The sequence below is a fragment of the Telopea speciosissima genome, chromosome 2 (assembly GCF_018873765.1).
Source record: "Telopea speciosissima isolate NSW1024214 ecotype Mountain lineage chromosome 2, Tspe_v1, whole genome shotgun sequence".
NCBI classification, from domain to species: Eukaryota; Viridiplantae; Streptophyta; class Magnoliopsida; order Proteales; family Proteaceae; genus Telopea; species Telopea speciosissima.
The window spans coordinates 46459627-46485074 of NC_057917.1; the positions used below are offsets into that span (position 1 = coordinate 46459627).

Here is a 25448-nt window from a genome sequence, read left to right on the forward strand (position 1 = left end):
GCCATCGATCTTTCCACTTTTTTTTATCCTAATGACATGCAGCAATATCAAACTTCAGCAAGAAGAAAATATTATAATAATCGATCCTCCCCTATCAAATATCTCTTCTGGATCTACATATGGTCACACGTGCATATTTACTAGTATATATGTATACATATATATATAACAAGTATATACATTAAGAATGTTTCAAATGATAACTGACAAATTTATTTATTTATTTTTAGTTAGAAAACAAACTTCTAAATTGATGTATTATTAAGCCCCATAAGAAAAGAGTAAAAAGAAACACCCTCGCATTGCACTTACTCCTACATATCTGACAAAAAATTGAACCATAACATTATGGCAAGCTTAATTTGCAAGTAGTCTTTCTTTCAGAAAAAAAAGCATGACAATGGAATGAAACCCTAAATCCCCTCTTGTTTCGTCTTCGTCTAGCACACTCAAATTTCCTTCCCTTTGATCACACATAGGGTTTGGTACCCCAAGCGGGTTGCTCAGTTGGCAAAGACCAACACCTCGTAAAGAAGAGGTCATGAGTTCAACTCTCCTTGGGGCCTAACTATCAAAAAAAAAAAAAAAAAAAAAAACACATAGGGTTTAGTGTGGCTGTGTGGCACACCAGAAGCCTTGCCGAAGTGTTTCACTGCTTCATGGACGTTCTTAGGATCCCTTAGGAAAACCATTTTCTACCCAAGAGGAGCCCTAAAAGCAAGCTGGTCGAAAGTCAACCAGTCTCTTCCAACCTTTACTATCCTCGTCCTCGTTCTTTCCATGAACCTCAGAGCAGCCACCTTCAGTGTCGGGATCTTATAAACCCTAGTATCGTCGGTAACCGTCCCAATAAGCATAGCTATCTTATCATCCTTTCCTTCCATGTAGCAAATCAACCTAGATAGAGACATCGGAGGCTGTTCCTTGTTCACCTTGCTTATGAATAGCCTCTTCAGTATCACCGCATTGAACTTGCTTCTAGTCCTCCGCACCAGAAACCGATACTGCTTAACGAGAAGCTTGAGGTAAATATCATTAGATTTTGGGGCAGTCCGCTTGGTCTTCTTGCTCTTGCCACTGGCAATTAGATCGATACCCATCGCTGTCGCAGTTGCCTCTCTGTCTTCTCCTCCTTCACCTTCCGCCGCGACTGCTTATTCATAACTGACAAAAATTTTAAATCTTAAGTATGAAGTTTAACCATTAAGTGGGAAAGATTTGATAACTTTCAAAAAGCTGGAAGCATGTACTGTTGCAAGAATCATTTGTATTGATTTTTTTTTTTTTTTGGTAAATAGAAATTCATTCACATAAACTGCATGTCATGCATAAGGTTTTGATACTATTAGGAGTGGGATATGATCATACTGCCTTACACGCTAATGACAAGGTCTTCCTAACTAGGGGATGGGTAAAAACAATGAATTCCGTCTACAACTTACTACAAAACAAAATGATAAATTCAATATATCCTTGGGTGGAGAAGAAACCACCAGTGAAGGTGTGATAGATGAAGCCCTATACATGGCCACTTTGATGTCTGGCATCTTGCATGGTCCCAGAGTTCCTAATTGTATACATATCACTTCTACTGAACTAGAAAGTAGGTTTGGCGATTGAGAGATTCTCCGGATTTCTGTTCCAACTTTGCTTTCAACATTGGGAATTTTCCATTCACCTTAATTTCAAAGAGATGCTACACTCTTCATCAAAAAAAAAAAAAGAGATGCTACACTCAAGTGTCATATATCCTATGAGCATGTGGAGAAAGGACGAGGAATGAATTAAGATCAACCTAAGGAAAACAGAGCAATTACAGAGACTTTGTTGTTTCCAATTTATTTATTTTCTTCATACATAAAACATGTTTTCAAAAGAGAATAAAAAGAGCAACAAGAGTTGGTGTATTAATGATATACCATGGTAGAGGTGTCATAGATATAGCATGCCTTGTGATCATTGGTTACTGTGGCTTGTCATCCCTGTGTAATGGATAAGAACCTGAATAGTTTTGAGGAAAACATGTAGTGAAAGAAGAAAAGATATGTAATTGTAAAATGCACATCCAATCAATGCAGCATTAACATGTTGAACCAAGCATAACAGAGATAGAACTTGCAGGTGACGCTGGAAAGAAGCAACATCACATATTATTTTCACACAACAATCTCACTCCACCAATAAGTAGGATATAACAGAATTGGAGTATGCCATCCATTAACTAATAGCATAGCAACACCATGATACCACCTATATCATCCAAACTATGCCATAATTCTCTAGATGAAAAAAAAAAACCAAGGATGCAGAGCCAAGTACGAGTATAGAAATAAAAAATATATATTGTACACTCCAGAAGGAGTTACAAAACAAACCATATCATCCACAAATTTTGTTCCATAAACTTAAAATATATCATAAATAAAGAGGCAATCAAGCTGGGAGGTCCACTTTAATCAAACTAGTCTCCTAGATGATTCCAAAGAACTCAATCAGTCTTTTGCTAATCTCATTGAACTCTGGACGGGTGTGAGGTGCAGTTTCCCAACATCTCTCCAAGAGGGGGATGATTGCTTCCGGAATGCCTTTCAGACTAGGCCTTTTGTCCTATAAAACCCAAAATTCAAATTCATGTCAATTGCTTTTGTTAAGGTAATTATGTTTTGATTAAGATTTAAGAAGTCATATATATCTTCTATATATGAGAAGATATGTAGATATAACAGATACATTGTGTAGATATCAGCCTTGAGATCATAGTTTAAATCCCTCCTTAAGAGCTGATCAAGAATCCCATAATCAGATATTGAAATTTCAATGAGAAAATGTGTTCAAATAGGTTTAGTGGAGGAGGAAGTGGTTACCTCAGGAGCCATATACATGGCTGTACCTGACTTAACATTCTTTTCAGTTGTTTCATCCTCCCCTAGCCCAAAATCCAGCAGCTTTACTGTCATTTTGTCCTTTGAGAGTGCAAGATTTCCTGAAAAAGAAAAAACAAAAGAAACAAAGTTAGTTTGACTCCAATCCATGGTAGCTATGAAAATGCAAGACTTAATTCACTTAAAGAACCAAAGACTTAATTCTTTAGCCTCAACAAATTATAAGAGAACAGTAAAAAAAATTTTATTACTCGGTTTCAAGTCCTTGTGGAGTATATTCTTTCCGTGTACATACTCCATAGATTTACTTATGTCAAGGGCGAAGCGTATACTTTTTTTTAAATCTACAGTTTGTCATCATCCGCTAAATAGTCCACGAGTGCTTCTCCTTCCATAAACTCCATTACTATAATAATACACGCTTCATGGGCAGCCATGCCAATGAACTATTCCAGCAAAACAAGTCAAAAAAACTGTCAACCGTGAGAGAATAACAAAAGTCATCTAAAACCAATAAATACAAAATAAATAAATTTGTTTCATAAAAGGTAAGCAAGTTCATCAAGGTTAAACGCAGTAGATAAGAGAAGGCTCAAAATCTGTTAAAAAAAACACAAACCTTCACTATATTGTCGTGAATCATTTGTGATAGAATGTGTATCTCTCTTTCAATCATCCTCTGATTCTCTCTGTTTTTTTTATTATTCTTTATCCATTTTATTGCGACAACATCATCATTATACCTAGAAAATGAAAATGGTGAGCAGGTTCATAATAGAATAATATATTAATAGAAAAGACAAGGAAGGATAGAATCCTTGAGGAATCAAAGCCCTACAGTTCAATGCTATCTACTTTAATAAATAACTCAAAAGAAGTGGGTCAATGCAGCTTGTTGGTCTTCCAAGCAAAGGATATATAAGAAACAAGACATAGTCAACCATAGGCTTTGATTATAGGCAGAGCATATGAATAATATGTCGAACACAACTGCTTTTAGATAGAAATTAAGATTAACAGTTTAAAAATAATTTCTATATCAGGAATTAAGAACTTAGACATGGCACATCATTAGCTCCATTTGAGAAGAAAAAAAATGCCAAAAAATAAACAAATACTTATAGACTAGGCCTTTCTTCCTATGAAGCCCAAAATTCAAACTCATGTCAATTGCTTTTGTTAAGGTAATTATGTTTTGATTAAGATTTAAGAAGTCATATGTATCTTCTATATATGAGAAGAAATGTAGATAAAACAGATACCTTGTGTAGAACATGATCCACCTTATACGGAAAACCTGTATAAACCCCAAATGGTGATTGATCTGTTAGCAACTCCCAAAGAATGATGGAGAAACTATAGATATCAGTCTTGAGATCATAGTTTAAATCGCTCTTTAAGAGTTGATCAAGAATCCCATAATCAGATATTGAAATTTCAATAAGAAAATGTGTTCAAATAGGTTTAGTGGAGGAAGAAATGGTTACCTCAACAGCCATATACATGGTTGTACCTGACTTAACATTCATTTCAGTTATTTCATCCTCCCCTAGCCCCAAATCCAGCAGCTTTACTGTCACTTTGTCCTTTGAGAGTGCAAGATTTCTTGGAAAAAAAAAACAACAAAAGAAACAAAGTTTGACTCCAATCCATGGATAGCTATGAAAATGCAAGACTTAATTCAGTTAAATAGCCAAACACTTAATTCCTTAGCCTCAACAAATTATAAGAGAACAGTAAAAAAATTTTATTACCCGGTTTTCAAGTCCTGGTGGAGTATATTCTTTCCGTGTACATACTCCGTAGATTTACTTATGTCGAGGGCGAAGCGTATACTTTTTTTTAAATCTACAGTTTTGTCATCATCCGCTAAATAGTCCACGAGTGCTCCTCCTTCCATAAACTCCATTACTATAATAATACACGCTTCATGGGCAGCCGCGCCAATGAACTATTCCAGCAAAACAAGTCAAAAAAATGTCAACCAAGAGAGAATAACAAAAGTCATCTAAAACCAATAAATAAAAAATAAATAAATTTGTTTCATAAAAGATAAGCAAGTCCATCAAGGTTAAACGCATTAGATAAGAGAAGACTCAAAATCTGTTAAAAAACACAAACCTTCACTATATTGTCGTGATTCATTTGTGATAGAATATGTATCTCTCTTTCAATCATCCGTTGATTCTCTCTGTTTTTTGGATTATTCTTTATCCATTTTATTGCAACAACATCATCATTATACCTAGAAAATGAAAATGGAGAGCAAGTATAATGGAATAATATATTAATACAAAAGACAAGAAAGGATAGAATCCTTGAGGAATCAAAGCCCTACAGTTCAATGCTATTAACTTTACTAAATAACTCAAAAGAAGTGGGTCAATGCAGCTTGTTGGTCTTTCAAGCAAAGAATATATATGAAACAAGACATAGTTAACCACAGGCGATGTATAATATATCGAATACAAACTGCTTTTAGATAGAAGTTAAGAGTAACAGTTTAAAAATAATTTCAATACCAGGAATTAAGAACTTAGACATGGCACATCATTACCTCCATTTGAGAAGAAAAAAAATGCTGAAAAATAAACAAATACTTACAGTCCTCTGTATACTTTTGCACATCCACCCTTCTCACACTTCTCTCCATACTTGTTAAACTTGGTATAAAAGGAGAGGTGATTAGCATTAATGAGCAATAACGGATTGACTTCAATATTAAATGGGGTAAAATCAGGATGACTGGAGGCTTTTGTATGGGCGGCTTGGTGCAAGGTTTCGAACGATTTCACTGCCATTGGTATAAGAGCTGTTGTAAGGGCAAGATATGGAACTTAATTCAAGAGAGCAAGTGTTAAAACTGCTAAGTGCTTTGGAAAGTTTGGCCAAGAATGAGAAGGAGGAGGTTGATCACGGACAGATATGAAGCTTAACTAAAAGAGCTAGAGTCACTTTGGAACGTATTCTGCTGAGAAATGAAAATGAAAATAAGGAGCTTCACTCCTTGAAGGAGGTTGATCCTCACGGATCCCTCGTGTGGGCAAAATGAATGGATGGTTAATGGACGATGGAGTTCTATTCTGAAATGTGTCAATGGACGATGAAAACTCATTGGTACAACTCCATTCATTTTGCTCACGAGGGATCCGTGATCAACCTCCTTGAATCTCAATTGGTGAGTAGTACAACTCCATTTCGAAATGAGTGGATGAGAGTGTGCAGCTTTCTGTCGCAGCCCTGCTGCTGAGCAGAACCTTAGTTAGTAAGTTCGGGAACGGCAATTGAACGGGAACGGATACGTACGGCAGTTAAACGGATTAGACGGTAATAATACTTTTCAAAAATCCGGCTTCATAAAATGCATACGGTAATAATACGGTACGCGTTTAATACGGATATAATACGGCATAGACGGCAATAATACTTTAAAAAAAACGGACATATATTCATTATATAACATGCATTCACTACCTAATAAACAAAATAATATCATGATTTTATTAACTAAAATAAACACAATAATATAATATGCTATATAACATCTCTAAGATTATCATTTAACATACCAAAATATCAATAATCTACAAGAAATGAATGTAGATTGTCTGAAAATGACATGAGCAAGTTGAAAGACCAGAGAAACAAGAGGAGAGTACAAGACTTAAGTGCCGCTTTGTTGAACGGAGATGGCGAGGATGATTGGAGATGGAGGGCGGCTACTTTTGCCTGCTACGGTTGGATGTTCAACGCAAATCGAAAGGGACGAAAGGGAAAGTGAAATCGTTTCCCTAAATTCTAATCTTTTGGATAATTTTTTTTTTATAAAAAAAACGTATAATACGTGTATTATTCGAGTATAATACGTGCTTGCTTAAAAAACGCGTTTTTTTATAAAAATACGGAAAAATACGGGGACGGGAGTATTATACGTTTAAAAATACAGGAACGCGTATAATACACGTATGATACGCGACTTTACTAACTAAGAGCAGAACATGCAACCCCCTTCTCCTGCAACAGCCTCTTAATACCCATTTGGGCAGAAGGCGCTGAACACCACCCCTCTATAGCCTGCTACAAGACTCATTTCGGTGTCTTCCTCTCTTTTAAAATTACATTTTAACCCATTGTTTTCTCTTCTTTTTACTTAGAACATCAACCCATAGTCAACCCAATTAAACCTATTGGATCCATTGAGTCAGCCAAGTACGTCTAATTGGACCCAAATTGATCAATTTAATTCAATTGCAACTCAAATTAATCCAAATCATTGATTTCTAATTAAATACACATTTTAATCAATCTAGATGGTTCAAGTCTTAACTACTTGCCTCAACCCAATTCAATTTACTTAAGTGTGGGTGGTAGCAACGCTACGGTTATTTTTCTTAAACGCAACACAAAACACAACGTCTTAATTTAAACCGTTTATTTTATTTACCTCTTAATCGTATCCATTGAATAAAAAAACCCATAAACCTGCTCACCGTAAGAGCAGGTTTTGTTTTTTTTCTATTTTTCTTCTTCTTCGTTCACAGGTTTCTGGAGTGCTTCAGGTTTCTCCGACTTCTTCTTCTTCTCCGTTCACAGGTTTCTCCGTCTCTGCCAATCTCTCAATTGCTGTTGAGGATTTGGTTTGGGTTTCAGCAGAGTTTTCATTTTGTCCATTTCGTAAAGGTATAAAAAAAAAAAACTCCAACAATTGAGATGATGAAGATGACCCAAATCCGATGAGATGGCTTAGAACCAAAACTTCTTTCCTTTCCTGTTAAGACTTCAGAGAGCATAAGACCCTGTAAAAATTAATTGAATTGAAGACCCTTGAATCTCTGGGATCTTGGAACTGAACAGAAATGCAAAAAACTCCATCTTCCCTTTCATTAAAAAAAAAAAAAACTTCATCTTCCCACCCACAATACACAGGGAGCGCGGAGGTGGGAGGAGACAATACACAGTGGCTTCTTCTTGTTCAGTTTTCTTAAAAAATAAAAAAATAAAAAAAAGAATTTCAAGGTAGATAATAGAGGAAAAAAGAGTGTTTTGGGAAAAAAAAATCAAAACAGAGAGACTTGGGGAGTGCTTCAAGGAGATGGGTTTTGGGTTGCAGGGGGTGGTTCCTTATTTTTGTATATTTTTTTTTTTTTGTAAATTGATTGTTTCTCTCGGTTTGCGCTCCGATGATTATTCGAAATCTTCCAAGAATTTCGTCATGGGACAGGTGACGATCTTGAAAGCCCCCCGATTCCAAGAGGAAAAATGATTCTTCAATTTGTTTCTTCTTCTTTTTCTTCAACTGGATCTGATCGTCTATGGCACAGAGCGGTTGGGACCGGATCCAGAAATGGTCCCTAAGCAGATCCGGCGGATCTCAAAGCTATTCTTTCTCCAGTGGCTGTTTACTCCAAAAAAAAAAAAGTATGATCTTCAGTTCGTTAATTTTTTTTATTTTTTTTTTTGGTAAATCGCTTTTCTCTGGGTTGGCGGAAGATAGGTTTAAAGGGGAAGAGAGATTTACAGGGGTGATGGGTTTGGGGTTGTGGGGGTAGTTTTTTTTTATTTTTAAATTATTTCATCCGAAAGAGAGAGCTGAGGAAGAAGACGCTAGATGGGTTTGGGGTTGCAGGGGTGGTTTTTTTTTGTTTTTTTTAAATGATTCTATCTGAGTTTGCAGGAATAGGTTTGCAGGGGAAGAGAGAGGGGAAGAGAGCGCTGAGGAAGAAGACGTGAGCAACCGGTAGCAGGTTAAAAATTCAATGATTCAGATCAACTGGTTAAATCTCAACGGTTGAGATGTTACCGTTGCGTTTAATGTTGCGCTTAAGGAATTACACAGGTCGCGCCGTGACTTTTTTCCCTTTGCTTAATTTCCAATCATACTCAACTCAACCAGTTGTCACTCCTGGTAAAATGGGTCAAGGTTCGAGATGCTGAGTAGGTTAGAAGACATTGAGGAAGAGACAAAAGGTGCAGTACCTACTGAGCACAGAACTGAAAAGTTACCTGGACATGCTGTAGATAAAGTCACAACTATTGCTGTAGCTAAGGGGTAGGCCTACCCTCTACAAAGACAATTAATTAGGGTTGGACATACTAACATCAGAATGGGTGTTTTTCAGAGATCTTCGGTTGTAGGGAAGAAGAACTTACCTCTTACGGGGATTTTTATCGCCCCCAGTACTGGGGGCGTTGTTGTGCGTATCATGCGGTGCAGCAGTGCCCATGTGTGCACGGTGGGGCCCACTGTGCACACATGGGTGCTGATGCGTCGCACGATGCGCAATTTTTCCTCTTACGGGCATACTCTACTTCAAGGGCATAATGCGACACATGTTAAGACCCACAATATAGACGTTGGGCTTGGTGTGGGGACCACCGACCTTGTGGGACTAAATTCGAGGAAGACGGGTTGAATTGAGTCCTCCTCACTTAAAATTTGGGATTTATTCAAATGACAATTCCTAATGGGGGTGCAAGTTTGGCCCTGCCTGAACCCGCCTTGGCCCACCCTGAGCCTGAACAAGGCTTGGGCTGAGATATCTGGCCTTGAGGGCAAGTCGGGTCGAGACATGATTGACTGATTGAGGCATCGGGCTGAGCCCGGCTCGGCCCAACCCGACCATGTTTTAAGTTATACTATATAGCATGCCTCATACGTAAATTCTATTGTCGAATCATTGCTATGCAACGAGACAAAAGAAAAAGACATCATAAGGTGATCAAGTTATTCTTGAATTAATTGATAGAATTCTTGAATTAATGGATAATGGATTGTTTAAGATGAATAAATAATGAACATCATTCTACCCATTAATTAAAGAATAAGTTGATCACCCTATGATGCCTTTTTCTTTTTGTCTCGTTGCATAGCAATGATTCGTCAAATAAAATTTACATATGGGACAATCATATGACCCTCAACTTGTGTTTGTTCCACTTGAAAAGATGTTGCAATTCTCACTCTTGGATATGGTCTTGGTTATTAGTCAAATTTATTCATTTATATACAATTCTTTCTTATGTCTAATTTTATTCATATATCCTCCCAAAGTATATATTGACATTTTCCAAACGACCATAATTTTGAACAGGTTTGATTTTTAATGATCTTTTTTTTCCATTTAATGCCAATTGAAAAGCGTAACTAGAAGGGTATCTACCGCTACTAGCAGACACCACCACGCCAAGAGGTGCTTTTCAACTACATTAACTATGTAAAAATCTAGGAATTTTTTTTTAGGGGGTAGAAGTAAAAATTTAAGAGTGGTGCTCTATTAGTTTGCTTTGTTGGTTCATGTAGGTCTACAGGAAGTAGTTTGGGCTTAGCATTGAAAAAGTTCATGAACGCATGGGCTTGTTAGCTCTCGCCCAAGTTGTTTCCAGTATTTCACCTGAGCTTCAATGGTAGCGATTCCCCACGTACCCAAGAGGCATTGGTATTGAATTAATGTTTGCTTGCTCTTAATTGACTAGTTGTAAATAGCCCCAAGGCTAGGGAATAAAGGATTATCTCGAATCTACACCTAGGTACTGACGGTGACTCTCAAATATCATAGAACAAAAATGTGATACAATAAGATAAAATTGCAATAGAAAGAAAGACAAGAACAGTTACACCTGCTGTTGGATTATTTATCTCAAATAGGGATAGAAACCAAATAAACAAGATCTTCATAGGCCGTTCAAGAACACAAGTAAATAAATAATAAAAGATAAAGATAGAACCACTAATCTTGTTTCAAATCCATAGTGATGATAATCGCAGTGAAAAATAAAAACCAAGGTGCTTCCCCTCTATTTCCAAATATCACTGACTACATGAGAATACCGTATGCAACAGAGATGATGAACTCTGTATATCTCCATGTCTTTCCAGAATGCACTCCTTCAACTCAGATTGAGAAAAATAATTGTGATGGGCTAGAGGGGGGACCTAGCTCTCTTTATATAGTGTTTCCTATAGGGTCTCACTCATCATAGTCCCAATAGGAATCTACTTGGTCCACACTAAGCCAGTCCACATCAAACTCCTAATATAACTAAAAGACCTTCTTTATTAGACCAATATTAATTATCCTGGTTTTAAGAATCTTAATATTAGTCCATAATATTAGAATATTAATCCTATTTATAATACTAAACACATCAATTAGCTAGTCGATATAGGCTTCCATGCTAGCCAATAAAACAATCTGATCAACCCCTACTAACCCAGCCAATAGTGTTGGATGGCTAAATTGATTATCAAAGAGAGGTTTTATGCACGATCGTGCATGGTGCACAATCAAGCCCAGTCGTCGGATGGAGGTGAGGGGTTGAACTGTAGACCTTCATCCCCCATCCAACAGGTTCGTGAGTATGCCGTGCACAAAACCTTTTGCCTTAATCATCCCTTTCTTATGAGACAATAGTCCAAGAGAGGACTAGGAAAGACAGAGGAGATAAATTTTTGAGGAAAGTGAAAGCAAAGTGACTCTTGGCTACGACAAGCTAAAGACTGCCAATTGAACTAGCTGGTGCCTTCCACGACTTGTTTGTAATGCATCGGTGAACTCGTGTATGAACAGGATTCAGCTGGCAAAACAAGCAAACTTTTGGAGGATTGAGAGAGGGTTTCTAACAAGTTGCCATATTCTCTCTAATAAGGACTTTGATAGAACTCATCCTTAAAAGTCAGTCTTTAAATAGAGGGTGTCCAAGTACCTATAAGTCTCCACATTAGGCTATTCACATCTAATATGAGATTATTACTTTCACCTTCTGCATGAAATCCTAATAATCTCCCCTTCCACACAGGAGCAGCCAAGATTTTTCCCATCCCCCTCTACACACAGGAGCACTTGATATCACTTGTTAGGGACTTGGGTAGAACTCATCCTTAAAAACTAGCTATTAAGGAGAGTGGGTGCCCAAGTACCAATGTGTTGGCTAGATTAATATGATTTTGGATGTATTCCACAAAAATCGTGGGCATGTTGAGAATCCAACAATGAGGTGCATCCATTTTGTAGAAATCAGAGTATAGTGCGAGGTCTTGGGACAAGTATCAGTCGTGTTCAACACCAATACCGATGCGGATCAGCCATAGAAGATTGGATCGGAACACTTTTGCCTCTCAAGATACAATAAAGGTTTTGTTTTTTATTATTTTACTCTCCCTTGTTTTGATACAACCAATACAATATCAGGACCGGCCACAGTGATACAGATACAACCAATCTAATCCCAATACCTAAACCACAACCCCCGCCCCCCTTAACCACTTTCCTTTGGTAGGTGGATCACACATGATGCTTGTATAGAATCCATTATATTGGAAAAATTAAAAGAACATGATGAACCATGGGATTATGTAGGACTGAGTTTCTCTTCACCTACGATAACATAACTTTCCTTCATGGTGGGGCTCAACAGTGTTCAGATGGGACCTGAGGGGCATTTTCAACCCCATATTGTGGGGGGGGGGGGGGCAATTTAACCCTAGGATAGTGGGTGAACTCTCCAACACGGTTGGTTAGAGGAAAACTTTCTCCGGATTGTGTATAATTAGAAAAATTAGATGAAGTAATAATTCTATTTTCCATATTGACAATAATTAACTTCATCACAAAATAGATATGCATATAATTAATCAATATCCATTCCATCTACATGAAATGCAATCTTCATTCTATACACATGAAATTTGTAGTTCAAATATCAAGATATTAAACTTGAGATATCATGTGGACAACTGATAGTGTATCTGGAATGGGCTAATGCGGTACTAAACCGGACTAGGATCCTCTACAATACTGGCGGGGCGGCAGTGCACATCCGACGGCCCAACAGAGGCTAGGTGGCACACATTGCACACATGGTCTTTGCTGTGCCGTTGGATGTGCACTGCCGCCCCGCCGGTATTGTAGAGGATTTTTATCCGTACTAAGCCCCCTAAGATCTCGGTTTTGAGCCTCATTTCTACTCAGTATCTCACCTCCCCTTGTATCCCCCTTATGCCCTTTGTCCCCATCCCTTTGTGACATCAAAAAACTTGAGATATCATAGAGTTGTATGGATATGGATTGACAATTTTGAGAGATTGAAAGAAACTAACAAACATGTAAGTGCATTTTTTGAATGAGCTTGAGGCTGATTGGCTCTATCTTGGGGAGAAGCTATCGAGTGGTTATACTCAATGTTTGTATGTACCTATTTACTAGGTGACAATGAAAGATTATCTAAGTTTGAAATCCTAACTTTTCTCCTGAAAAACGGGGAAAGAGAAGGGAAGGGAAAAATTGTTAGTCGATTAAAAATAGAGGGGAAAGGGTTGTTATATTTAAAGCACTTCTGTTTTTTTGTTTTAATAATTGTTTTGGAAACGGGAAAAGTTTGTTGTGATGATGACATTTTTTTTTTCTTTTTAATTTAATTTAATTATTCCCAATATCCACTATCCCACCATTACCCTAAGGCTCTAACAGGTCGGGTTGGGTCAGGTCTTTTAAAAGTCCAATCCAACTCTGAGTCCCTTTAGTTGGGCCTAGGCCCAACCCGGCCTTGACTTAGGATTAGAAAAATCCAACCTTGATCCGTCCTTAGGGTCAAATCGGGCTGATCTTAATTGGTCCTAATCTGAGAGGGGCTAGAGAGATGCATGGGCTGGCCAATCTGAGAAAGGGAGATGCATGGGCTAGCCAGACTAGGAAGAAGAGAAAGGAGAAAGGAGAAAGGAGAAAGGAGAAAGAAGAAGAAAAAAATAAGACAGGGTTGGGTTGGGACGGGCCAGGCTCAGCCCAAGGCCTCAACTCTAACCCGGCCCGGCCTAACTCAGGAACATAAATTCTTGATCCTTACCCGACCTCGGGGCCAAGGTATCTCAACACAGGCCATGTTCGGGCTCAGGGCGGGCTCGAGCCATCAGGGTCATACTTGTACCCCTAATTACCCATGTGGCCCTCAACAAGAATAGAAAAGAAAATGGAATAAGAATGCATATGCCAATTTAAGGGCTATTATTAAGAATATATATCTGAATTTTTACTTTCAGACAAACCATATTAAACATGTATCGTATTATTACCGTATGCGTTTTATATATATTGAAATTTTTTGCACATAACTTGAGAAATTTCTTCTGGTGATTCGATCCTAATCCTTAAAACCCTAATCGTAAATTTTATGCAATATTTAACACAAAAAAATTATTTTATTCTCATTTTAAATTTTTATATTGAATGGATTTTTTTAGAATTTTACAAATTTTTTAATATTTTCTTACGAATTTATTGTAATATTTGTGGCATTTTTTAATATTTCACCCAAAATTAATTAATTTTAAAAATTAAATTTTTTTTAAAAATTTTTTGTGACCAATACCGGGCCGACACTTGAGCCTATACCAAAAGGTATACTGATTCAGCGTATCGACTGATACTACCGATCCCAATCCGATATTGTGCACTTGAACATTGGACTCAATCCACCCAGTCTCCAGTTGGATCTATGCATTGCCCACCCTGAACGTGAATGATTTCTCCCATTTTCACTGCAAATCAGAAAATGAATTCTGTAGAAACTCGACAGAATGGAATTCACTCTAAATTCCAACAACCGAGAGAGGGTAGAATTACCTGCGAAGAGTGAAGAACTTTGAAATGTAGGGATTGATTCAGAGAGATTAAAGCAGTCAGGCGAAGAAATAGAGCTCGATCGGTAAGTAGAAATGAGTAAAACGAAAACGGTTGCAGGAATTGGGTGAATTGGCCGGGCCCATTCAGATCAACTCAATCCCATTTTATTTACTAAAACCATATCTCCAATTCCATTATTCCACTTTTCTTCTTCTTCTTCTTCTTCTATGAGTTGGATCACGAAGTTACTAGGACAAAAATACTTTTAACACATGCGATGTCATGATGATCCGAATAGCTATTGTAGAAAGAAATGTAACCCATCTTTTTCACTCAAATTTCTCCACGTTCTTCTTAAGATTTTGGTGGAAGCATCTTATCTTATTAGTTGAGGAAAAGAGTACTCAGCACATGAGATGTCAGGATCCCATTAGAGAGTGGAGAGATAATGGGTGAATCTAATGTGGCACATGTTTACCCAAAAAAGAAAAAAAAAAATCTGTTGAAATAGGCTGCTTACTGCTTACCCGATTGGGGTAAGCAGTCCTAGTTCCACTAGGATTGGTCCTACCTGTCCTAGCTTACTAGGATTAGTCCTAGTCGAGTTAGGGTGGTTAGTTCCACTTTATTTATGTTTCTTTTTCTTTATTTTTTATTTCCTTTTATTGTTTTTCCCCAGCCGAGTCCTAGTTTGGGATTCCTAGTTGTATTAGGAATTCCTAGTAGGACTAGGACTGAGTTAAGTTTCTATTTTCAGTTGTAATTCTGTTCTCTATATAAACAGGGCCTGAATGATCAAATTAATCATTCAAGCATTCTCTACATCTCTCTTTTAACATGGTATCAGAGCTAGTATCTCAGATCTAGCCTGGTTCCTAGCCCCCCACCCTCCATCCATTATCACTCGATCTCCATCTTCCCCCCCCCCCCACTCAACTCTCTTCACTTTTTCTGATTTTTTCTCCACTTAGGGTAGATCTAATGAGGTGATTTGTAGATGCTGCCCTAATTTTTCACCTCAACAATTGATGATTTAAGAAGTTCTTTGATCGATAGCTGCTGCCCACACTTCGCAAATTTTTTTGGAGTTCTCCCTTATTGAAGATCGATTCTCTTACAATTACAGGCTGGTTTTCTTGGGATCCAACACTGCAGGTTTTTCCGGACAGCGCTGTCTCTGTTTCTCTTCCTACCATTGAGGCATATATCCATATCACTCTCCAGGTTTTTTTGAACAAATATTCAAGACCTGCTGCTTCTCGATCTGGTTTATTTATCCTCTCTGCGTGGGCAGTTTGTTGCACAGATCTGCATCAACTTTGAAGACAGATTCTGTAATTTTTTTTTACCACTTGAAGACCCCTGAATCTCAATCGACTTCTCTTTTAGGGTTTCCTCAAAACCCTAACTATCGATTTTTATTTAGGGCTGGTTCTTGTTGCTACAGAAGGGACTCATCTTTCAGTTTTTATACTGTTTTGTCTACAATATGGGGGACTCAGATGTAACCACGGCCAACTCTGGAGTTGATTCTCAGTCGCGGACATAATTTCTCCCTTATGCTGCAGCTATTAAATTTGAGGGATCAAATTACCTCATCTGGGCCAGATCTATCTCCTTGACTGTGGCTGGTAGGGGACTCACTGGCCATCTTACTGGCACCACCACACAGCCTACTGAAGAAGGTGCTGCCCATACTAAATGGGTTGCCAATGATGCTATGGTGATGTCCTTTATTACGAATTCTATGACCACTGACGTCTCCAGTCATTATCTTCTCCTTGACACTGCTACTCAGATCTGGACTACTGTCAAGGGAACTTATGGCTGTTCAGGTAATGATGCTCAGGTGTATGACATCAGAAAGACACTCCAACATACCACTCAGTAGGAGCTGTCTGTCACTAAATACTATGCTGCCCTCAAGTGTTTATGGCAGCAATTGGATCACTATGCTAGGTTTTCACCTACTACTACTACTGACGTCACTGCCTATCATTCCTATGTTGATAAGTTTCGGGTCTATGATTTCCTGGCTGGCCTCAATGATGATTATGATCCTATCCGGGTACAAGTCCTTGGTCAGATTCCTTTCCCCACTTTAGAGGAAACTTTTTCTTATGTTCACAGTGAAGAGACAAGAAGGGCTGCCATGATGATTACTCCCAAAGTTGAGCGATCAGCATTACTGACTGCTGCCTCCACTCCCGTTACTTCTTTTGACAGTGTTGGTGCTACCACTACTGAAGAGCCTGTGAAATGTGAGCATTGTCACAAACCATATCATACGAAGGCTCAGTGTTGGAAATTACATGGCAAGCCTGCTGATTTTGAGGCCAGACGAGGACGTGCTAAGTCTAAAAGCAAAGCCAATCACACTGAAAGTGTAGCCCCAACTCCTACTGTTGACATCGGTTTCTCTCAGGAAGAACTCCAGGCTCTCCGTCGTATGTTGAACATATCCGCTGCCTCTACTACGTCTGCTGCCAATTCAGGTTCCTTCTTTGCCCGTACAAGTATTTCTTTTGCTGGTCATTGTGCATCGGTAGTATCCACTCCATGGATCATAGACTCTGGTGCTACTGATCACATGACAGGTTCTTCTAGCCTTTTTGATACATTTTCTCCTGCTTCTGGTAAGGATAAAGTCAAAATTGCTGATGGGTCCCTCTCCTCCATCTCAGGGAAAGGATCCATTGGTTATTCTCCTTCCCTTACCCTGCCATCTGTATTGCATATTCTCAAATTTACAACTAACCTTCTTTCCATTAGCAATATCACTATATCTCTAAATTGTAAAGTGACTTTTTTTCCAACTCACTGTGTTTTTCAGGAGCTGGACTCGGGGAAGACGATTGGATCGGGTAAAGTGCATGGCGGATTGTACCTACTTAATAGAGATCCTACACCTACTCAGTCTTTACCTTCGGCATCTTTCTCTTCTGAAATACATAAATGGCACTCTAGACTAGGCCATCCCCCCTTAGGAACTTTATCAAATTTATTTCCAGCATTGGTTAAGGATTGTAATAAGGAAGATTTTTTTTGTGAACCTTGTGTCTTGGCTAAACAGACACGTTCAACTTATCCTATTTCTAATAAGAGATCCTCTTCCTTATTTCATCTTGTTCATCTCGATGTATGGGGGCCTAGTAGGAAAGCTTCCCTGAGGCCATCGGTGGTATGTCACTTTCATTGTGCTATTCTAGGTTCACTTGGGTATACCTTATGCACACAAAAAATGATGTTTTTTCTTGTTTTCAGCACTTTCATCAATTAATTAAGACCCAATTTACTGCCACTCTTAAAATTTTGAGGATTGACAATGGGAAAGAGTATACGGAAGGTCAGTTCCAAAAATACCTTGTTGCCCATGGAATCCTCCAACAGACCAGCTGTGTTGACACTCTAGCCCAAAATGGTGTGGCTGAGAGGAAAAATCGCCACCTCATGGAGGTGGCTAGAACTCTTATGTTTGCTCGCAATATCCCTTCCCTTTATTGGGGAGATGCAGTTCTTACTGCAGCCTATTTAATTAATAGGTTGCCCAGTCGGGTTCTTCTTTCCAAGGCCCCTATTGAGCTATTACTTGGCTCTTCTTCCTTCATAGTCCCACCTAAGGTGTTTGGCTGCGTTTGTTATGCCAAGGATACAAGGTCCCCTGGTAAACTTGACCCATGTAGTCTCCGCTGCATTTTCTTGGGTTACTCTGCTACCCAGAAGGGGTACAGGTGTTATTACCCTCCTTCCCGTCGGACTTTTGTTAGCATGGATGTTGTTTTTCATGAACATGTTTCATATTATGTGTCCTTACCTCTTCAGGGGGAGAGTGTTAGTGAAGATGTGATGACTATTGACTCTCCACCTCCACTTCAGTCTGTTTACCACGAGTCTGAACCAGTTCGGCCTGTCCCCAGTACTTCCCCTGACTCAGGGGGAGAGGTTCCTATATAGGGGGAGACTATCTCTATTCAAGAGGAGCAGCCTACCCCGGTCCAGACTCCTATCCAGAGGACTATTAGTGAATTTCAGAGGAGGATTGATGACCGTACTATGAAGACCTATAGAAGGAAACATAAGCATGTTCAATCAACTGTTGCCCCAGTACCCATCCAATTGCCGAACCTGGATCTAGAACCTACCTCTCCACCTGGTAATATTCCTTCTCTTGAATTACTTATTGCTCTACGCAAAGGTGTCAGGACTTGCACGCAACATCCCATATCTCATGTTGTTTCTTATAACTCACTTTCCCCATCCTTTCATTCTTTTGTTTCCTCTCTTTCTTCTGTTCGTATTCCTAACCATTGGCAGGAAGCTCTATCAGACGGAAAGTGGAAGGCAACTATGATGGAAGAAATGGAGGCCTTGAAGGAAAATAACACATGGGAGCTTGTGGTTCTTCCACCTGGGAAGAAAACCGTTGGATGCAAATGGGTGTTTGTGGTGAAATAGAAGGTTGATGGCACTGTGGATTGGTATAAGGCACGGCTCGTGGCCAAGGGGTTTACTCAGACAAACGACATTGATTACCAAGAAACTTTTGCACTTGTTGCAAAGTTGAATACTGTTCGTGTGTTATTATCTTGTGCAGTCAACCTTGGATGGGATTTGCAGCAGCTAGATGTAAAAAATGCCTTCCTAAATGGAGCACTGGATGAGGAGGTGTATATGGACGTCCCACCAGGGTTCTCTTGTGATAGAAACCAAGGAAAAGTGTGTAAATTGAAGCGTGTACTTTATGGGCTGAAGCAGTCACCTCGAGCATGGTTTAACCAGTTCCACAAAGCTATGATTTCTGTGGGCTATAAGCAGAGTAATGCTGATCACACACTCTTTATAAAGAGGACTGGTGAAAAACTCGCTGTTCTTATAGTCTACGTCGATGATATAGTAGTTACTGGTAATGATGGTGATGAGATCAAACGACTGAAGACCTTCCTTGGACAAGAATTTGAGATTAAAGATCTAGGAAAATTACGATACTTTCTTGGGATTGAAGTGGCCAGATCTTCTAAAGGCATTTTTCTCTCCCAGAGGAAGTATGTCCTAGACTTATTAGCTGAAACCGGGTTGCTAGGCTGCCATCCTTCAGATACTCCTATGGACCCTACTGTTCGACTCAAGGAGAAAGAAGGGGAGCCTGTTGATAAAGGCCGGTACCAAAGACTTGTAGGGAAGTTGATTTATCTCTCACACACGTCCCGACATTCTTGCCATTGTGAGTACTTGTAAGCGCTTTATGCATGATCCCTATTCTTCTCATATGGAGGTTGTTCTTCGTATCTTACACTATTTGAAGTCAGCTCCTGGAAAAGGAATTCTTTTTGTCTCCGCATGGTCATCTACGGATAGAAGCATACACTGATTCTGATTGGGCTGGTTCTGCAGATCGCAAGTGTATTTCTGGGTATTGCTCCTTTGTAGGTGGAAATCTTGTCACGTGGCGTAGCAAGAAGCAAAATGTTGTTGCCCGTTCTAGTGCCGAAGCTGAGTTTCGAGCTATGGCACAGGGTATTTGCGAGTTACTCTGGCTTAAAGGGTTGTTACAAGATCTTGGTGTTCCTATTCGTCTTCCTATGATGTTGTACTATGACAACAAGGCTGCAATCAGCATAGCACACAATCCTGTACAGCATGATCGTACCAAGCATGTTGAGGTGGATAGGCATTTCATCAAAGAGAAGTTAGAAGATGGGCTGATTTGTATTCCTTTTGTGACATCTGCGGATCAACTTGCTGATATCTTCACCAAGGGATTGTCTGGAAAATTGTTTCATCCCAATTTAGTCAAGTTGGGCATGATCGACATCTTTGCTCCAACTTGAGGGGGAGTGTTGAAATTGGGGTAAGCAGTCCTAGTTCCACTAGGATTGGTCCTACCTGTCCTAGCTTACTAGGATTAGTCCTAGTCGAGTTAGGGTGGTTAGTTCCACTTTATTTATGTTTCTTTTTCTTTATTTTTTATTTTCTTTTATTGTTTTTCCCCAGCCGAGTCCTAGTTTGGGATTCCTAGTTGTATTAGGAATTCCCAGTAGGACTAGGACTGAGTTAAGTTTCTATTTTCAGTTGTAATTCTGTTCTCTACATAAACAGGGCCTGAATGATCGAATTAATCATTCAAGCATTCTCTACATCTCTCTTTTAACAAAATCTATTGTGGTACATGCAGAACTTTAATAGACCTCTAGAGGAATATAAAATATAAGGGAAGCAGTTTTCTATACGGGAGTGTGGCCTACGCCAACAGTCCCATGTGTCTATCTCTCTCCTCCTTAAAACAAGGGGGTAGAGATGTCTTTTCACATGGGAAGGAGAGAGATAGACTCATGGGAGTGCTGGCATAGGCCACACTCCCGGATAGAGAACTTTTTTCCAAAATATAATTAAAAAAAGGGAAAAAGATCTCTGCCCTGGAGTGTGGCCTACGCCAACACTCCCATGAGTCTATCTCTCTCTTTCCCATGTGAAAAGACACCTCTGCCACCTTGTTTTAAGGAGGAGAGAGATAGACTCATGGGACAGAAAACTACTTCCCTAAAAAAAAAAATGTTAGGATGAAGTCCCCGAGTTTCAACTTTGAATTGTTTGATCAATTGGTTGTTTTATTGGTGAAGCCTGATCTCAGCTCAATTCAAGAAGTATTGTTGATTCTTTTCCAATAACGATGGTTTGGTTCGTCAATGTCGGCTGTGGAAATTATAATGAGGCAATGATTCCCTTGACTTAATTTTGTGGGTACTTAGAGAATGAGGCTCCCACCACTATGAGGTTTGGGGAGGGTCATAATGTACGCAACCTTATCCTTGCTTTACAGAGAGGTTGTTTCCAAAGACTCGAACCCATGACCACTTGGTCACAATGGAGTAAATGGGTACACCCTTGTAATTTTGTGGGAGTAGTTTACACGGGGGTAATTTTGTGCTTTCAAAGATTAGGATGTTTTTATATTGTAATGCGGCAAAACGCTATATATAGGGTGTTATATTGTAAGGAGATGTGAGTTAAGGTTTTGGAATCTTCATCAGAATAGTGGAAGCTTTGGTTTATTGCTTGGTCGTGAACATAGCTCATCTTGTGTGAACCACGTAAATATTTGTGTATGATTCTTTTTCATTTTTCTCTTACCGATCAATGTTCTGCTGCATTGTTAATTCCTAATAGGTTGGTTCCTTGTCGGTAAAGTGTAGGCTCAATAGGTCACGAGTTTGACTCTTCTCTCTTCATCTTGTGCCATAAAGCACCCCCTTCCCCCCTCTTTTGTAACTGTAGTTAAAGTCCCATTGCACATTTAGATAGGTTAGACAAAAAAAAATGTTAAATAAAATAAAACAAAATAAAAATCATAAGTAAGACGATAAAAAACAAAAAAAAGTAAGACCACAAAAAAATAAAAATAAAAAACTCTATAAATGATAATGGACCAATAAGAACACGTTAGTCCAACCCAATAACAACTCAAAACTGGATTGAACCAAAACCAAACTATCATCTTTGGTTTGACCCACTATCGATTGAAATTAATTCAATTCGATCGAACCCAACCATGGAGTGGATATTTCTGCCATTTAGGGGGTAGTGCGATCATTTTGCCCACCCCCATGTATCTGAGCGCAGTCTATGCGACACAGAGAACATTTGGTCATTTTCTATTATCAAATATAACCAACAAGTAAAAGATTATGAAATCTTGAGCTTGTCATGAAGCCATAGCTGACAAAACCTTGAATCTGTTAAATTGCTTCCATGCTTATTTCATTTTACATTAATTGTTTTATCTAGAACTCGCCCATGAAGATCCTTCCTTGGTTACAGTCTCTGAACACATCTCAGTTCTCGCTATACTATAGAAGATAGCTTCGTAGTATAGAGATGGAAAAGACCAAAAAAAACACCCAACCATCAACCTCTAATAGACTAAGGCTGCGTTTGGTAACGGTCTGAACAAAGAATGCCCGTTCTTGACTAGAAACGTTCTTTTGCGTTCTAGGTCTAGAATGGCGTTCTGAGACCAAAAATGACTGTTTGGTAACGGTCTCAAGAACGCCATTCAGAACGAAAATGGTGTTTGGTAAAACCTGTTTTTTCCTATTTGATATTAATTACAATAATGACATTTCTTTGTCAATTATACCAAAAAAAAGACTTGTAAAATCCTTTTCTCTTACCAACCTTAGCATAAAATTAAAATATCTCATTAACATAACCAAAGTAAGTATAAAAATATGTCAAATTTCAAAGATGCCATTAAAATGGGGTTCTTGTGTGGATTAGTGGCATAACTGACTATGCTATGAACAGTTGAATAAAGAGGGCCTTGGTGGACTCGAACCACCATCCTCTTGGAACATACTCATGTTCCAAGTGCTCTACCAATTTGAGCTAAAGACCCATCAAAACTGAGTGCAACCCTTTCTTTTTCTTTTTTCTTCCATCATTATTATACTCCAACTCCACCAGCCCTGTTTTCTTTCCTTTGTATTTTGTTTGTCTTTCTACATACTGATATAAGGTAATCATAAATCATGTTTTTCTGCAACTCAATCTACTAACTATAACCACCTGAAATCAATTGACAGCAAAATAAGAAACCCTTCTCCCCCAAAAAAAAAAAAAATGTTTATCAATCCAGCTAAACCCAAGTATCAAAACTTATGGTCCTCTGAGACTGCAGATTCCAATTTACATCATTCAACCATGCACACAGACACACACACATACACACGGCAAGAGAGAGAGAGAGGGAGTTAGTAGAAACCAAAAAGAAGAAAATGACTTGACTAGGATGACCACCTTCCCTAACTTTTCCTTCCACTTCCCTGCAACCCTCCCCCCCCCTCTCCACCCCGCAAAGAGAGAGAGAGAGAGAGAGAGAGAGAGAGAGAGAGAGAGAGATGCTGGAATGGAAGGAAAAGTAGACCAGCAATGCACATTGGTAGTCTCACACAGTGCCTTTCCGATCATGGGCCCACCAGCTTCTTGGCTTGATGTGTTGAAAACCACTACTTATAAAAACACATCTGTTCAAGACTGCCTTGCCAACTTGAAAATAGTTCATGCCATAGACTATGGCAATATTTACTAAGAAAAAAACCTCTCTTTCACTCTCTCACTCTTTCACTCACTTTCACTCAAAATGCAAACCCACCCCAAGGCTGAAAAAGGCTAAACGGATCAAGGGTGAAACTATAAAGCATAGAACTGACACTGAATGCATTCCCTGGAACCTAGTGTTAACACCAATTGGTAAGATGAAGGAAGTTGACTGAGATGGTTTAGTGTTGTGTAAGGAAAGTCCAAGTGCTGCATGAGAAGCATGACTTGAATAAGATTGGAAGTTTAAAAAGGAAATGGGTGAAACCAAAAGGAAACTATTGATACATAATAAGCATTTTCAGATGTTAAATTGACTACATGAGCACTAAACCACTCTTTTTGGTGTTCATTTGCAAAAATTCAGGGGAGGCATATACATTCATTATGCAGCAACCATGTACATCATTTATCAAACAGATTAACAGCATATAGAATATATAAATTTATCAAAAGAAGTCCCTAATTTAGACTGCAAATCAGTTTTTGCACACGTGGACTTATAAAGTTATGTTATTCCACTTGGACAGCTCTAACTGGGCAATAGCATAATATTATTCAGACATGTCTTTCCATGTTGAACAATAGCATAATATTGTTCTGCTATTCCTGCTGCATCTGAATATCAGTTCCGGTCTATTCTTAGGCCTGCACATCCATCGAATTCCAAATTATCCTAATTCTAGTATAATTCTCAGGTTTTTGGGTTTGTTTACTAAAATATGACTTCTGCTATTTGTTCAAGCTTCAATTTATGATATTCCTAATAATTCAGTTTTGATTTCCTTATTTCCTGTTATCGATTTCTGGTTCTGGAATTCTGTTCTTGAATATCCAACAGACCTAATCTTAGTACGGTTCTTTCATATATCAGAATTTGAACAGCTTATCATCCAGATCAGACCCTTTGATTTTCTGATGCTTAATTTCTCCTGAAATCTGGTTGTTCCTATCTCTAAGATTCTAGAATTTTATTGGGAATTCTGATCCCTAATCCTCAGGTGACTTTGAACCCCATTGTAACCATTAGGAGAAGAGGAAGGTTGAAAGTGTTAAAAGGATAAGGGGGTAATAAAAAATTACTTGGGCTGCAGTCATCTCGAAAGGATAAATTGGAAGTATTATTAAAGTATTATTAGTAGATTTATGCTACAGTGCAAATTGGAATTTCTTATATTAATATGGGTACAGGGGAAAAAATGATTTGGGCTGCAGTAGTAAGAAAGGACATATGTGCTTATGATTTCAAGTGCTAAATAGAGGTCCAACACAACAGTACTCATGTAGGAAAAAGTAGTTGTAGTTGGGTCAAAGATTAGTTGAGTTGTGTTGAGTATTCGGTGGTTTATGGAGAATAAATAATTTCAAATGCTGAAACCCCATTACCTTAAGTATGGAAATGATTTACAGCTGCCTTGTATTTGAATTTTGATCAAAAGACGAATTCCTTTGTTTCTACACTATGTAGATGTGAGGCAATTAGAAATTACATCTGAAAGAAGTATATCTGAACTAGTATTGGATGTAACCATGATTTATGAATCAGTGAGACTTGAGAGGCTGTGTAAAACAAAAAAACTGTGTAGGATAAAGCTTCTGTTTCTCAATTTGAGGAAATACAAAGTTGGAAAGAGTCAAACATTATTAGGAAACTTTGGAAGAACAGACTAAGATTTAATTAGAAGAAGTAATCAACCAAAATCTGAACATTAGGGCTGAATAGAGAAAACGTTTGATAACCACAGGGGAATAACAGAAGTAATAGCAGCAGTGGGCAAAAGGAGCCAAGGCGAGTTCGAGCAGCCCTCTTAGAGGGTGGAATAAAACCCCAAAATCTGTACGACAGAAATTGGGAGAG

At 38.6% G+C, this 25448-nt stretch overlaps 2 protein-coding genes across 2 annotated transcripts in view; both read right to left on the reverse strand.

Moving 5' to 3' along the window:
• Nucleotides 1-601: 601 nt before the first annotated feature.
• LOC122652079 (60S ribosomal protein L18-3-like) lies at nt 602-1153 on the reverse strand. The gene has a single exon (XM_043845749.1). It carries the CDS (start codon nt 1098-1100, stop codon nt 696-698), a length of 405 nt encoding a protein of 134 aa, XP_043701684.1. The 5' UTR covers nt 1101-1153; the 3' UTR covers nt 602-695.
• A 1316-nt stretch (nt 1154-2469) lies between these two features.
• LOC122650763 (tyrosine-protein kinase Fer-like) overlaps nt 2470-25448 on the reverse strand; it is a 37958-nt gene continuing 14979 nt past the window's right edge. Inside the window, exons 6-11 of the mRNA XM_043844148.1 lie at nt 5004-5127; nt 4637-4833; nt 4370-4487; nt 4180-4276; nt 2865-2983; nt 2470-2607 (exon numbers count right to left, since the gene is read on the reverse strand). Coding sequence (XP_043700083.1) covers nt 2470-2607; nt 2865-2983; nt 4180-4276; nt 4370-4487; nt 4637-4833; nt 5004-5127 — 793 coding nt within the window. The remainder of the gene's footprint in view (nt 2608-2864; nt 2984-4179; nt 4277-4369; nt 4488-4636; nt 4834-5003; nt 5128-25448) is intronic.